Source organism: Chaetodon auriga, chromosome 5, assembly GCF_051107435.1.
Source record: "Chaetodon auriga isolate fChaAug3 chromosome 5, fChaAug3.hap1, whole genome shotgun sequence".
In the NCBI taxonomy this organism is placed as follows: domain Eukaryota; kingdom Metazoa; phylum Chordata; class Actinopteri; order Chaetodontiformes; family Chaetodontidae; genus Chaetodon; species Chaetodon auriga.
Window position 1 is genome coordinate 21767131 of NC_135078.1, and position 16805 is coordinate 21783935.

A 16805-nucleotide genomic window follows, 5' to 3' on the forward strand; every position below is an offset into this window, starting at 1 on the left:
TTCTTTTCCCAGCGTAAGGTGACTCTTTAAAGGAGGCCATGATCAATATTTACCTTCTGCAAATGTTAGAGTGTGTTGGCCAATTTACGAGTAAATCAGAATCAAGTAAGACTTTTTTTGGATACTTAAAGAACATAAAAAATATTTATTCTGCATATATTAAGATATAATGAAATTTTGATGAACACCTTTAAATGTGCTGTAATTTCTTGATGAGTTTGGATGAACTGGACAGAAATAGAGCAATTAAAGGCTGGCAATCTAGTTTAAAAGGACAATGAAACCTTTCTTCCTACTTGCACACTTTGTAATTCAAACGTTGGACCAAAACTACATTTTTATTTTGAGATTTGCAATGAAGAGACCACTCAAACACACTTGGAGCGTGCCAGGAGCGTGCGACACCTCCTGAACGCCTCTCATGGTCAGTCTGTGGTGGGCTCAGCTCAGAGATGGCACAAGGCTGCGTGTCGTTTCCTGTGGGACGGCGAGGGAGCGCGGACACTCTCTGTACCCTCGCTCACATCCCCCAACCCACCCCCACTCTCTGGCAGGCGAAGACAGAGGGTGTCGATGCCTTGCACCTGGGATGCCCAAATGCCAGCTCGGAGGCTTTGGAACCAGGAACCTGTTTTTCAACCCAAATCCTGCTGTGACCAAAACTAAAGCAGAGCCCCTCTTCCTCAAGCTCACCTCCCGAGGCAATAAGATTGCTTCGCCCCCCGTGTTCACAGCAGAAGGCAGAGGGCAGAGGGAAGGCATGGCTCTGTGGGATGCCACCAGCCGGAAATGATCCTCCGTGTGCCAGCACTGAGACGCCAACATGACAGAAGAGGGCCTGTAGTATGCATGAGTTAAGACTAGTACAACCGAAATGACACGGCTGTCCCTCTGAAATAAAGTGAAACTCCATTAATGCTCGGGATTTTGCAATATAGCACTGGGATGAAAGTGTGAATGACACGTTTCATGTGGCTATGCAAACCCAGTGATCCCCAAAATGAGATTGCATAAGTAGGCACCCAGGAGGAGGCAGGCCATGGATAGCTGTCAATCACCTTTCACTATGAAAAATACCTCATGACCTCTGCTTCCCTGCTGCAGACTGTGCAATAATGACAGTCTCTGTGGGCACTCTGTGGAATTCCAAATGGGAGTTAGAAACGAGGTGGTTCAATCAGTGGGAAAAGGTCAAGTGCATGCAGATTCTCTCTCCCTCGCTCTCTTTCCAGTCTTTTTCCCCCAGTTCCACTTTATGCCCCCCACCTTCGGGGTACTGAGGCAATCAGGGAAAAGGTTGTTATTTCTGCTGCCACTCGTGACCACTTTTAAATATTCAACTGAAAACTCTCCCCCTGTTTTATTTTTCCCCCCACATAACAGCCGCTGGAACAACGCGCTGCAATTTGATATGCCAGCTAATTCCCCTGTTATGTCTCGCACGGCCTCAGACAACAGTGGAGGAGAGGTGGCTGGAGGTCATTACCTGAGCATATTCCCTCTCCGCCGGAGTGTGGCTTAGGAAGAGAAGCTGCTAAAAGCAAAGCAAACTAATGGCTCTGGCAGCTCTGCCTGCTGAGGCACAGGGCTATTAGGAAAACTACAATCCCCAGGTGAACCTCCGTGTCATGTCCTCAGGCTGTGTGTGACATGGCCAGGTTGTCTCTGTCGTTCAAGCTGGAGGAAGGCTGAACATGGCCTGACATAGCATGAACCTGCGCTATCAGGCCTTCTGGGAACTTTTCATCTACACTTGGCTGATTGGCACCTCAGGCCTCCTGGGTGGTGTCACAGAGCGTCATGGCTGCAGGTGTGAGACATTTAACAAGGGACAAAACTGGTTTTCTGAGTTTGAATTCACCACAATTGCATTCATAATGATGAGAAACAGTTTCTGTCTTAATTAGACTTACATAAGTCATTGCACTGTAACCAAAAGTATGTGTGTGTGTGTGTGAACTGCAGCCAGGCTCTGCTGGGGTTTGACACAGGAGGGAACACCCAGATTTTGCCCAAAGCGTGACCCAATTGCAAGGCAAATAGGGAGTGGCAGTGACCTGTGTGGTTAACAAGGGCAGAACCTACAGCTGGATAAAGAAAGCAAAAGCGCACGCCCAGTGTGACAATGCCATTCCTCGAAAATGTCATGCCTGAGACAAATGCAGCTGCTAAGTAATGAATAAACAAATGAAAAGCTGCAGAAATCTGAAAAGATATTATTTTGGAAAATAGCCAGGCAGAAATATTCCCATCAAGCAGTCAATTGAGGGGTTCTGGACCTGTTATCCTTTAGCTGACATGTGGCAGAGTAATTGCTGGCTGGGCCAGGAAGGAGGCAGGGTAGTGGTGGGGGCTGCTGAGCCTCCTGTCCAGCCATCTCGGTGTTGCTCATCACTGGCCTGGCGCACCTCCCTCTCCCCTCTAGGAGCAGGGCTGCTCTGCTCACCCCTGCTCCCCGGACCTTCAGACCCAAAGTGGAGGACGACAATCAAGGAGAGGGACGGGGAGCGAGGGAGGTCGCCGCTGGCTGAGGGTGGCTGAGGGTGGCTGGGGTCAGCGGCATCCATTCACCCCTCTCCCCTCGCAGGGTCCTTCTCTCTCATCTGTCTGGATGGGTGCCCTCTCTCTGGGGCTCAACACGATGAGAGGCCCTGGCTCCGCTGCCGCCTCTGCCTTTCATGTCTCCATCTAGGGCAGTGGTAGAGAGATGTGGAGGGGAGGACGAAGGAGGGGGCAAGCTACAAATGTCACCCATAAGGGGGGATTTAATTAAAAATGACAGGGGCTGGCGCTTGAGAGTGCAGCCACATATGCGCGGAATTTGGGCGCAGTGAAAGCAAGTGCCTATGATTTATAATTCAAGTAATGCTCCGCACTCCTTTTAATTCTACGGCCAAAGAAAAAAATATCAAAAGGCCGTCTCTGTGAGGCTAATCCAATATGATATTTTTAAGGGCAGGCGGTCAATGGCTTTTTGAAAAGCCAGCTTCTCTGTCTCCCTTTCTGCTTCTCGCTCTCTTCTCCACTTGTCTGTCTTTCCCCACCTCCCTCTGCCGCTCCCTCCTTTCTCTCCCCTGCACTCCCCGCTCTACAGTACCCCAACCCCAACCCCCAACCCCCCGAGTCCAGACACAGAGCGGGCTGTGATAATGGAAACATCCCGCTCTCCGCCTCCCGTTTCTCCCGCTAAGCTCTGTGCGCTTGGGGGAAATTGATTGTCTGGCGAGCCGATCTGAACGCTTCCAGCTGATGGTAGAGCCAGTTAAGTCCTTTTTTATTGAGGGTATGAGGGATTTTTAATGGGAGTCGCATCAATGAACTGTGCAGCCACTCGGCATCTGCATGCAGGGGCTTTTTCTCGCCCTCTCATCCCAACTGCTCTGCCACCCTAGTCCTCACACACACACACACACACATTCACTACTTGTGTGTAAAGGACAGAAGATGCAAATGACACAGCTCACCTCTGCCTCACTGCCAGGTAATCCCCCTCCTGTGCTCTCACTCACTCTGTCTCTTTGAGGGGTGTATTCTGGTATTCAGCCTCCTGTTGAGAGCCCAGGTCACCTTACCCACAACCCCCTTCCATGTTGGCACAAACTGGGCCACGAACAATCAATCATGGGGACCTGCTCAGCATGGTGACCTGAGTGTGCCCACTTCTGCAGCCAGACCCACTGTCTGCCTTTCTGCACCCCTTCTGGGCCTGGACGAACAATTGCCTTATTGAGGCCAAGAGCTGCACAGTGGTGGAAATCCAACACTTGCTCCCCCCTCCCCCTCCAAGGACAGAAAGGAGGCTATTATGTTCAAACATCCTCATTATGAACCTCAAGTCAGTCGCAGTGGTAGTCTTTCAATCAAAGGATTTAACAGGTGGAGAGAGAGCGAGACAGAGAGAGGGAGTCAGATAGAGAGGGTCAGTAAGAGGGAGCGAAAGGGAAGACTGTTCTTTTTCTCTATTGATTTGAGTCCTGACTCCCACTGGCTGCTCCTCAATGAAGGACCCTGGGAGGAAGTGGGCTAATCCTGCGAAATTGGAAGGAGGGAATCGATTAAGACGACTGTTGAGGACTCCCTCCATTTCTCTCCCTTCCTCTCCATCTTTACCTTCTCTAATTCTATTTTGCGCAGCCTCTCTTTGTGCTCCCTTTCACTTCACCTCTCTCGGAAACCTCATTAGTGGGCCCAGTTGAACCCCACTCAGCTGAAGAGCTGCCCCATCCAAATGCGCCCGGAGCTCTGTTTATCTCTTTCGATCCCCCCTCTTGTTTCACACGCACCTACACAGCTCCATATGAAACATCCATACAGACCAGCAGAAACAACTCCAGATCTGAGGACAGAGGTAGCACCCAGTCACCCTGTTGTTTGTGACTCTCCTCTCCTCTGTAGGAGGCGATTGGAGTGTGATGTTGAGCTGAGAAGTAGCTAATTGGCCGGTGAGGAGCTGAGAAAGAGCGCAGGCAGTGCTTCATTTCTTCACCCAGAGCCCATCAGAGCCTCTTTAAAGCCTTTCAGTGGACTGGTTACAGGCCTGATACAATGTCCCACTGATGAAGAAGCACAGAACCTGCTATTCCCACTGAGCCTCTCTGAAATGAGGTAAAGTCTGGTGGGTCAGTGCTCCCCAGCTCTCCACCAGACAGCCCCTTTAATCGGCTCGAGGTAGCTCATAGGCCTGCCATGTAAACAAAGGCCATTAAAGACCCTCGGAGCGTTCAATAAGGAGGAGAGACCTTTCTCCCCGTCATCAGAAAACAGACTCTCAGTGAAAAAGGCTTATCCAAAAGCTTTGACAAAATTAGGGAGAAATTCACCTTCCAGATGCCTGACTGCCGCAGCTCTCTCTAATCCCAAACTGGTTAGAACTAGTTTTGCCAGCCCTGTAACAGTTTTCATCCCTGGCTCATCTCTGTCCCTTTACACCATTTTGTGAGTGGACAGAGGGTGGTGCTCGGGGAGCAAACAGAGCAGCTGTCATGCTTTACAGGCGGCCGGCACAGCCAGGGCCAGACACTGTAAATGTTTACAGACCCTCAGGGTCACCCAGGGCCAGTGAGGCACGTTAAACACTGTCTGTCCAGCCCTGTTGCCACGACTGCACAATCAGCACAGCTAAACAGGCCCCCTCACAATGAGTAGCCAAACAACATGGCAATCCAAGGTCTAAGTGCAGAGCAAGTGAAACTGTTTAGAATTCCTCAGAGTGGAGAGAGAGCACAGTGACAAACAACAGAAACCGGAAAGTCTATTTTCCTTCACTTATTCACAGTCAGGGTTAACTACCCGTTTCCATCATTCAGCGTGACTGATAGATTAAATACAAACGCCAAACACAAGCCTCTCTCATTCCTTAGCTTTGGGCGAGCTGAACTCCTGACCTCCATCGCCCGCTGTCACTTTCTTAACTCACATTTCCGTCCAAGGGCTTGCGGGGGCTCCAGGGTCTTGCTGGCACACACCGGGTGCTGGGGTGGAGGGTTTTGCCTCCTCTGCAGACAGGCCAGCATGGCGAGGTGGGCACAGTACTACAGCCGGGGGAGTTCTGCGGCCAACCTGGAGCAGAGAAAGAGCAAGAAAAAGAGAAAGGAAGGAACACCGGGTGAGTTAAGCAGGATGATTCGAGGTCAAAGCTCCACGGCCGCGTCCGGTAAGGCAGCGGGAGCTGGCTCTGGGCTACATGGGCTAGGTTTCTCACCCAGGATTTAATTGGGAACGCATGCCTCCAGCTGCCTGCCTCTCAGCTCTGCGTGCTGAATGATAAACACACACCTGCACTGGGGCAGCACGTTTGACACGGGTTCAGAGCACAGACCAGCCCAGTCACTCTGCAGCCTCAAACGGCACATCCACACGGCCATTCAACCGCATCTCCCGTCTGTGAAACCGTCCTCAAAACAAGCACACAGGCACAGACAGAAAGTAGCAACACTCAGGCACATTCCTTCCAGGGCAGTGTGTATGCGGTGATTGATGGCGTTATCTATAGACAGCAAAAAAAAAGAAGGTAATGCTGAGAAAACAGCAGTCTGTCTGCTACAACTTAACATGCAACAGCTCTGGGGGACTGTCAGGAGAGGCCTGGGGGACTGAGCGGTGTCTGGATGTATGTGTAGCTGTGTGTTGAACCGTATGGCTGCATGTGTGTCTGTGTGTGTGAGTAAATGCGATGGGTTGGGTGGGGGAGACTGCCAGCCGTACATCAGGGCTAGTGACGGCACTAATCAATCTCCCTCTAGGCCATAAATCTCCAGCTCTACACTCCCCCTTTTCCCCACAGCCACCTTCACTCAGGAACAGCGAGGCAGTCGCCGCCAGTTTCCTCTCAAAAAGCCCATCACAGCTCCGGTGGAAACACGGGACAATCGAGTAGCATGGAGGGTATCATTCATCAGCAACATACCAGTGTCACATAGCACAATGATGACTGATTACAAAGTCTTCTACTTGGATTATGGGCTGGATGAGAACAGCTAAAGCAAACCATTTAGGCTCAGAAAGTGTTTTTATATGATAAGGATCGAGATTCACTCCTCTATAGTTCACTTAGCGGATATCCTTTGGTTTCCAGGAAAAATGTGCTCTTACTGTACGCTGCAGAAGCTCAGAAGCCGTTGCGGCCTTCATCTAAAGCTCTGAATGCGTTTGAGTCTCTTGTCCAAAAATGCATCGATATGAAACACTATCGTTTCCATCTGGGCTGGTCTCCTCCCATATTAAAACAAAGAACAGAGGCAAATATTTCATCTATGCTGTCAGCGCCAGCGTCTCCTGCCATGATGCGTGGCAGATTATTGAAAAATGATTTCTCATGCGCCTGTCACAGGCTTGTCCTCTGTTATTTATTTTCTCAGTGAATCACTAAATGAACATTTAGCCACCTGCCATCAGTCCATTACTGAGTTGTATAGATTATCATTTTAATATGAAAGAAAGCAATTACAATGATTACGAGATAAATTAATGGCAGTCTGTAAAGCGCCAGCTCCTGTTCTTGCTCATTTAAGGAATAAAGGACATTATAGATCACCAGTGAAACACATCAAAATATCAAAGCGCCAACAGAAGCAGATGATCAAAGCAGCCTTCGCAGAACATTCCCAGAATATCTGATCGATATCGAAAACTGATTTGAAAGTTAAAAAACACATCCGTGCAATACATTTTCATGCAGTTTTATAGAAGGTTACAGCTCAAAATGTCTCCCAGAATTCAAGATTATTGTTCATTTTGATTTGATCAAGTGAATTTAGCGCCTTCTCTTCATCTGACCTCGAACAACAAATCCTCTGAAAAATAATTAAACAGTCTTGGTCTGAGTGTTTACGCTGTTCCCATTCCACATCCACCACATGGACTGATACCACTTTAAGTATAATTGAACTTTGAATGTGAAAGAATGGACTAGATTTTCCAGAATAGGTGCATTTGTATAAACTTCAATAGCATCCTCACACAGATTTCAACTTTTTAAAACAGAGCTGAGAGCAGTCGATCCGTGTTTACTGCCGCTGTTTTACTGCACTGTTTGTCGCAAATACATTTTCTTTTCTCACGGATAAAGTAAAACCTGATTAAAGTATGGATTGAGAAATGGAGGAGGGAAGCGTGATTGACAAACAGAACAAAATTTACTGCCTATAATTAACGTTGAATGACTTTCCTGGTTTGAATACTTAAAGATTAGAAGCAGGTGTTACAGAAGAAAATGCACCGTCCCTGCAAAGAATTCAGTCTTTCACTCACAAAACGCGTTTTTAGATAAAACATTTTTCACAAGACATTAAATTTGACCTCAGACCCCGAGGCTTGTATAACGCACTTAACACTCCGAGTCAAATGTGTATTTTTAAAACCTGTCAGAAGCAGCACAAAACAACACTTTTAGCACAAACCTGACGGTGTGAAAATGGTGTTCACAAAAAAAAATGCTTCTCTCTAATAAATGTAAGTAAATTAAACCTTTAGACTAAGAATTTCACGGTGCCCTCTCTCTCTCTCTCTCTCACACACACGCTTACACACAAACACACACATTGCAGATGGAAGAGAGGGGCCACTCTATTTCTCGCCAGGTGCTTGAGCAAAAAAGGTCGCATGCAGTGCCATTTCCTCTCACACACAGGCAGGCCTGGCCCAAACACACTGGCACTTTGAGCTCATTACTGGCTATTCACATAATCCTTTCTCTGTGTCCTCTCTGTGAGGATACTAATTTCACAACGAGCCCATCCTCGCAGCCCATTTGTTAAAAGATAGTGGCTGAGAGAGAGGAAAGGGACACACGGTGTAGATTGAGACTAAAAGCTAGTCTTAACGGGGGATACCTCCACAGTTTTCCCCTCTCTGAAAGGAAAGACAATCGTGTAACTACCCTCCATTTTTCTCCATTTGCTGCTCACCAAATGTATTCTGAGGCATTATACTTCGCTGAAAGAGACCCACTTTTTTTCAATTCAATTTCAAGAACCAATTTTCTCCTATTATTGCCTTTAAGAGCGAAGCAGAAGGAGCAAGTCTTTGGCTTGTTTGTCATGTCCCCCTTTCCCCTCATTTCCCCCTATTAGGTTATTGTACTACTTAGCAGATGTCTATCAGTGGCAGGAAATTATGTCCAAACCAAAACCCTGTGACCCGCCATCCAGCTGCCCTAAAACAGCCTGTCATACCCAGGTCAGTCCCCCTGAAGGTGCAGGAGGATGTGTGTGAGCACGCACTCACACACACTGCCCTGCACGCCTTTGGAAAAACCACCTGCACTTCACTCACTCATCAAATCCACTCACAGGTCTCCTATTACACCAGTGCGGGGATATCTCAAAAGCCAGGATGTCTATCGGCTCTTCCCCGTTCTGCTAACGCTGCTGCAGGGTTTGCAATGGGGGCGGAAGATCAGTCCCATGAGATGAGGGAATAAGCCGGAATCAAGAGGCGGTGGGCTTGGCAGAGGGCTATTTCTAAGTTAAAAGGTTCTTAAACTGCAGAGGAGATCAGAGGAGATGGCTCCCCGCGCCCAAAGCTGTGTGCCCAGATAAGCATCCTGCCAAGTGCGGGGTGTAACAGGGTGGTCATGGGTGAATAAACGAAGTGTGTGAGTGTGTGTGTGTGTGTATGTGTGCGCGCGTGTGTGTGTGTGTGTTTTGAGCTCCACGCGTTTCAGGTGAAAGAAGGAGTGAGGCAGCTGATACTGGGAACCGAACCTCACTGAGCTGAAGTCTGTTAAGCACCAAAGATGGCATTGATGGTGGCAGACTCACAGTCTTGTTTGCTCATTCTTTGATCAGATCGCTCTTGTATGGCTGCTTGTGCTTTAGGAACGCTTAACAGTTGTGAATTTTGGCTTCTTTTGTCAAGTACCCTCAGAATTAGGCTCATATTCGGCATATCCAGGCAAGTCCAGTGCAGACATTCAGCGCTGAGCAGGAAGCAGCGTGCCCTCTATACAGCGAGGCTGAAAGCTAAGGAGGGCGGTGAGGTAGATGGACAGGAAGCATGTCTGGATTAAACAGGAAATCAGAGTTCACCTCCTGTTCCAACCTATAACTGATGTTCCCCTTTTTATTAACTGGAATCACGATCTTTTCCTGGCCTGAACAACACTGTAACCTCAGTTTATTTGGCAAACCTCTGCACATAACTTTAAGCATGATGTGCAGAATCATCAATCATTTTTCGCAGAATCATCTAATCAACGCTCTTGTTGGGGTGTTTCAAACATGCAAATATTTCTCAAAGTAAGGTATCAAAACAGGTATAATTCTGGCATCTATACTGAAACTCAAGTATTAAACCAGCAGCAGTAGCAGAAACAATTGCCAGGCTTAGCTAATATTATCCCTCAGTGGTCCTTCCAGAAAACCAATCATTAAGCTTCTATAGGTCTGACTGCCTTAGCTTAAGTGTCTCCGGTGAAACTCCCCCTCCCAGTTCAGGACCAGCCGTGGTCCGGGAGCCTGGCAGACAGCCGCCACAATGAGCGGAGGTGGGGCTTCAACCTAATTGAATGGTGACCCTGCCGTCTCACTGTGGGACGCCCCATGCAGTGCTTTTAACAAGCTGCTGTGTCTCCCCTCTTAATAAGCCCAAACAAGTTAATCCAATCGACACACTCAAACCCTTTCTTTTTCTTTAACAAGGCACTGCCTCTACCCCCTTAATCCCCGGCTCCCCCTTCTCCGTCACCATGCCGTCACATGAATGGAGGGAGAGTGAAAGGCTCCATTAGCGAGGACTGGCAGTAAACCCCTTCTGCTCGGCACTTTCCACACATCCGCACTAAATAATTTGCACTCATACTGTATATTCAAAACATACACACGAACACGCACACTAATGCTCACATGTGCCTGATGTAAAACTGGTCTGCTTGGACGTGGCACACAATGAGAGGGTTATGTTCGCCGACCCTGATCCACAAACACACCAACAACAAAACAACACACAAACAAAAATTCTGAGGGGACGTTTGCCGACAGGCACGCACTCTGGGACATAAAAAAGGCATTGTTAACAAACCCTCCCAGCTCCACAAACAAGAGCCACTGATTCCCTAACAATACAAGCCCCTGGATGCACTCACCCACCAGCTCTGCACAACCTCACACCAGCACAATAAATAACCTGCACAACAAAAGGCCATTGTGTGTAAAAGCCTACAGTTTGGGTATTATTTCCATGATATACAGCCCTGGAATAACATATTGGCAGCGGATTCTTATATATACGATGCAGCGTGTCACAGTTATTGGGGCTTATACAGCCTCGTATGCCGTGCAGTCGTATTTATAAGAGGTTTCTCTGCAGATGAAGGGCATCTTGGCAAAAACACTCAGCTGTTAGCTTTCCATATTCGAGTCAGCTTCAATAGCTTCACCCGTGGGATGAAGGGTGAGGAATGTCTGGCAATCCAATAGCAGTGAGTCGTCTGTCATCTCTAATCAAAACACGCCTGCCTAGGCTAATGTCAACCCTGTAATAGCAATGAGGACTAATTGACTTCACAGCCAACTGCTGCATCTTTGTGCTGGGCTAGGTTTCATTAATAGTAAATAATGGGCTCAGAAGGCAGTGAGCCATTATGAGTATGTGGCAACCACATTCAAAATGTAGAAAATGCAGAGAGCTGAAGTAAATGGAGATGAATGACATTTAGATTCAGATTCAGACAGAGACAGTTCTGAGTCTGAGCAGAAATCTGAGAGTACGATACTGAATTAAACTATACATTTTCAGCCACTACCTGAGCTGCATTGTGAGGGTAAAATTGAAACCTGTCAGGTGGAACTTGGTGCAGAAGGTCCACCAGCCAAACAGTTTTGTTTGATACTAGCCAACAGGTGGTTGTGGGTGATGGGGATCTTTGTTTGGTTTAGGATCGAGACGAGATCCCCATCATGGTCCAGCTCGGTCCAGCTCACACGCTCAGCACCTGCCCCTGCACCATGGACTCATAACATACTTTCCTTGAGTGATTTTGAAATCAAAAATGTCTCCATATATTTAAAACAAGGCTTGTTTCTCGACTACCACGGCAGCCCGAGCTTCTGGGGAAAACAATGCGTCCTCCACTGCCGTCCTCAGAAACAACCAGAGACTGCAATTCTCTTAAGTATTACATGTGCAGCTTTTGGTGAGGTTTACCAAAGGATCAGTTATGTAAGGCTCTGCATGCTGCTCTTTTTACACCTTCACTAGACGTGAGAAGCATGTACAGGGGCGTAAAGTGAGCTAAGCAGCGATTAGTGCGACCTTGACATCAGCTGATCACATGTGAGGTTTACAAATAAGTGCCCTGAGCATGAATAGGTTATGTGACGGTGCAGGAAAATGCTAATTTGCTGTTTGATAAGCTCTTTTGTTGCTCTTACTTGAGCTAATTCAGATGCCAGAGTGGCACTGGACGAACATTTTCACACATTTCTGCCACCTAAAAGAAAAGTTACAACAGACCTGACAGACGAGGGAAAAGGACGGCAGGAAGCGGGAGAGAAGATTCCAGTTGAAGCTACGAGAGCTGAGATGTATTCACAATCAAAGAAGCTAAAACGAGCATGAAAAATGATGTTTAATTGATAGTATAAACTCATTAAGCTTGAAGCTCAACAACACGGTGCAGTAACAACAGCAGTGTGACAAGAGTCTAAATGCACAGTACGTGACAAAACACTCCAACAAACAAAACCCACAAGTCATAACGGTTGCAGCCGTGTATTTTGAATTTTAAAAGTTGTGCATCCTGTGGGCTAATCACCCGTCTGAAACCCAGCGCATGCCTGCGATCCCACGCTGGGAGAGTCCCCTCGGTAAAATCTGTTCGTCTCCACCAGCACGGTGCAACCGAGGTGCTCTTCCAACATGCCTGAGCCTCTGCGCTCCTGCTGCTGCCGGCGAGGGAGTTTGAGCAACGAGAGCGTGGCTTAAGATTGTCAGACAAACCACAGGGGAAACACATCCTCCTCTCCTCTTATTGCCTCAGCCTTTCTTGTATTGTTTTGTAAGGCGGCAGCATCGGTTGTCATCTAATACCACTTTCACACAGAAACCCTGCGAATGTTGTGACATATTGAGCAGATGTGGAGAGTAGCTGTGGAGTTTTTACTAAACTGTTGATCACAGATACACCAGAGGGCTGCTGTTAATTGAATCCAAATCTGGCTGCATTAAAAACTAAATATCCTTCTAGTGCACAAAACAGATTATTTGCACAAGGCAGGACTTTTAAACATAAATCACAAACCTTCCACGGTAACTTCAGCCAGATGCGAAAAATGAGCTGCGCTTTCTCGGTTTTCATGCAAGGATTTATATTTTCTCTGTAAACCTTATTACACACTCATTTGTAAAGCATTGTTGATATTGCAAAAATTTCTTATCCCAGTGTGACACAATCCTTTATTGTCCCAGACAGGTCCATTCACGGCTTAACACAACCACAATAAAACAAGGCTTCCCCCCCCGCCTCTACCCATCCTACGGTGGCTCACTTGAATATTCAAACAGTGTTCATTGTCTTTTTGTGTTTTGTTCATTGTTTGTTGTGCTGTCATTCCTCAGCTTGGCTCCTGAACTTCAAAGAAAGGCTTATGTCAATTTATGATGAAATGGAGTGAGCAGGCGAGAGAAGCGAGGGAGCGAGAGAGGGGGAGAAAACCTTCGCGCAAAATGGCCCTGCCTCCAAATGTATGCTTATTAATGGGTGTTCAATAAATCAATGGAATATAATTAAATTCAAACAATGTGATTTCTTCTCTCACTTGCCGGAGCCTGACTCCAAACATCGCTCTGTGCAGGGCCTAAGGTGACCCCAATTCCCATGGTCCAAAGGACAACTCCGCCGTCTTTCACTGGAGGGTGTCACAGATCCAATAGTCAGTCATGCATAGCATTAGTGTGTTGTGAAGCCCGCGAGGCAATCAAACGGTGCACCGTAGAAATGTTGACATTGATCTCATTTGATATATCTGAAGTGTGACAAAGCCATTTTTGCTAAGGACTATAAAAGAGAGGGTGACACAAGCGCTCACAGCTAAGCTAGCTGGGAGAGGAAGCAGGCACACACGGTTTCTCCTCGCTGCAGATCCCGACGCCGAGGCTCAGCAGCCTTTCCCTTTGCGCCATAATGTGTGCTATCCAGCTGTTGTCATCCCGCTCCCTCTGAAAGCTGGCCCTGACCATGCCAGCAGAGACAATCCAATTGGACAGAGTGGGAGGTGAGGCTGCAGTTGGTAATCACCTGCTGGCTAAAGGCACAGATGGCACAAACAGCAGCAAGATGTTCGTGCAGCAGCAATCCAAGAAGTCTCCGTGACAGGCCGACAGACAAACACAGAAACCTGAGAAACCCAGCTGAGGAATTACTGCATGCAGATTTGAGGCAGAAAGCTGGCAGCCGGAGAGCCACCTGAAGAGTTAAAGCATTGATCTCCCGTTTCCACGGGCAAGGTCTCAGTGTCACTGCTCAGTGATTGGGGAAAGTGAAAAAGTGGGCAGGTCGTAATGATTTAAAATGGTAGATGCTTTCCATGACAAAAGCGACCCGATAAGGTGTCCTGTTATCAGCGAGTTTGACCAGGCACGGAGAGAATTGAGAAGCGAGGTCATCGCGGAGATAACGGCTGCACGTGCAGCCTGATTATCTCTTCCCTCTCAAGGATTTTTGATACATCTCATTGCTCCCGTGATTTATTTGGTGGACCGAACTCTTGCTTCCTGTCTCAGGTCTCAGAGCTACACTTCAAGGAGAACCAGTTGGTGTACACCTGTTAAGATTTACTCTTGAGCTGCCACGACTTTAAATCTTCTGACACACTGGAGACAGTCAATTTAAGTTTTCCAGCAGGATTAACGGAAGATTTACGCTGATACATTTAACCACAACAGTTTGAGCTAACTGTCAGAGAAATCAGGTGCAAAGCCTGTTAGCTTTACTCTCTGAGCGCTAGACGGAGGAAGTTGGACAAAGTCATTTAGTTTATTGATGTTGTTACCGGAGATTTTTTATGGCAGTCAAGGCCCCCAACACATCAAACATATCAGAGTAAAAATGCCCCGGAGACATCCCTCTTCCTGAAGACTCCTCAGCAGATGAGCTCCTTCTGCTCTGTGTGCTGCCGCTCGGTGCCTTGGTTTGTCCTTCACAAGAGACAGGTAACACTGCCAAGACCCAGTAATTAGTGCAGATGGAGACTGTAATACTCTCTTCCCCTCCCTGCAGAAATGCCAAGGGAGGCAATCTATAAATTCCTGCATATTAATGCAATTTAAAACCACTCCAGACACCTTGCTGGAGGCAGGTGATAAAAAGGTGAAAGGCAGACTACCTGGCACACAGCTGCTGATCCGACGGTGACATCGGTCCTGTCTCAGCAACTTCCTGACACCCCCAACACACACACACACACACACACACACACACACACACACACCAAAATAACTTGATAATCTATCTCTTTTCTCTGAAAATGCTCTCCAAATCCTGACCTTAGGCCTTACAACTGGGTCTCTATCAATAATTAAATGGTAATCTAAAAACCCATTTTAGTTGGGTCATCTTTCTGCGCCATTGTCCCTGCTTCTCTTCTTCCTCCATCTATTTTTTCCTCTTTCTGTAAGATCTAGTTAGAGATTCCATTAGCATGAGAAAGCAGGCTGGTAATTGTCTTCACCCTACTGAGTGATCCCTGGATAGAGGATTAGGCAGAGAGAAAGCCCTATTTCAACTCGGAGCACAGATGCTGCCCACAGCCACCCACTCCAGATTAGATTAGACTGCGGAGGGATGAAACCGACCGGTAACTTCAAGCAACATTAAGCAGAAAGTGTGGACAGGAGGTCAAAAGAAATAAACTTTTGTTCACCTTTCACTCGCGGCTGTGACCTCCCTTGTTTCCTTTTTCCACTCTTCTCTTTTGGAAATTTCCTTTTTAATCTACTAATATGCTTTTCGGTTGGAAATAGGGATTGGAGGAAGGCAGCTTATAATTTTCTCTCTCTCTCTCTGATATACACAGAGTATTTAGAGCTGAATCTCCCTAAATCATCCCCCTGGGCCACCCTGTCCGTCACTAATCTGCCCGCCGCCGCCGCCCACTCATAAGGAGGTGTCACATTTCTGGCACTCCTCCATGGGATAAGCACTTCAAACACCAGAGCTTCTCCTCTTGACCTTTCCACGGAGATGATCGATTAAGCCCGTTGGATTTATTCCATAAACAGGCAGCCATTACATCAAAAAGGCAAGGAATTTACCTCAGAGGCAGAACTTGAAATCCATATAAGCTTCATGAGGGTTCCAATTTTTATTGGCTTTTTCAATCCACTTCTTGCAGCACATTAATAAGCACAGAGTCTTTTTAGAGGTTCTGGTATCTGAATCACTGCAGTTCTCTACCTGTAATTATTGAAGCAAGTCACAATGACAACAGAGTGAAATTCAACTGCTATCTACACTCCATAAAACCTGTGGTGCATAAAAACTGTTAAGCTCGCTCCCCTGCCACAGGAGGATAAAGTGGAGTGCAAAATGACTGAAAGGTTTAAAAGAAAAACAGTGCAAATATGGCTGCTTTGTTAAAAAAGCACAGGCACCGTGCAAAGTGTTCACTGCGCTCTCCACCTGTCCAGGAAGCTCTGTGGGGTAAACCGAGGAGTACCGAGGCCAGTGAAAGGTCTGCTGCTCGCTTGCTGCATGAGCCATTAAGTTACAACACTGCAGGCTTCCTGTTTTCATGCTTGAACACCTTCTACATGCTTTCAGCGAGGACAAGACTAAACAATCTCGAGTGAAACACCAGAGAGGAGAAACCTGAGAAGACAAAGGGTATTTCAACGACAGAATGCTTTAAAGCACCGCGAACCGCACGCCGCTGCGAATCCCATCTGTGAAAGTTAAAACAGGAAATCTAAAATCGGTTTCATTTTAGCAGAAAAGGGGAGAGCTCTCCCTGAGGAGCCCAACCAGACTCCTCCTGTTTGTGATCACAGTGGCCAGCGAGCTGGGCTCTGCTCCTCAGCTCTGAGGGACTCCTGCTCTATGGTAATCATATCCTATTTGAATAATGAGGCAATACCACCACTACTGCCGCCCATTCCCTCTGCATCCTTGACTGGACTCTTTGATAGACACTAATTCTAGCTCCATCTATAAAGCTCCTCTCATGCATTTTTAATAGAATCTATTACTTTAGGATTAAATTATAAAAGACTGTCCTCCTTAAATTTTTAATAGTTTGCATAATTGGTATCAGGGCCTGAATGCGAACCATAAAAACCCAGTTTGTACAGGACTGCGCTGCGGAACAAGC

General features: G+C 47.2%; 1 protein-coding gene across 1 annotated transcript in view; it reads right to left on the bottom strand.

Moving 5' to 3' along the window:
• fam222aa (family with sequence similarity 222 member Aa) overlaps positions 1-16805 on the bottom strand; it is a 45786-nt gene that overhangs the window by 14374 nt on the left and 14607 nt on the right. Inside the window, exon 2 of the mRNA XM_076729939.1 lies at positions 5417-5559. Coding sequence (XP_076586054.1) covers positions 5417-5513 — 97 coding nt within the window. The 5' untranslated portion in view covers positions 5514-5559. The remainder of the gene's footprint in view (positions 1-5416; positions 5560-16805) is intronic.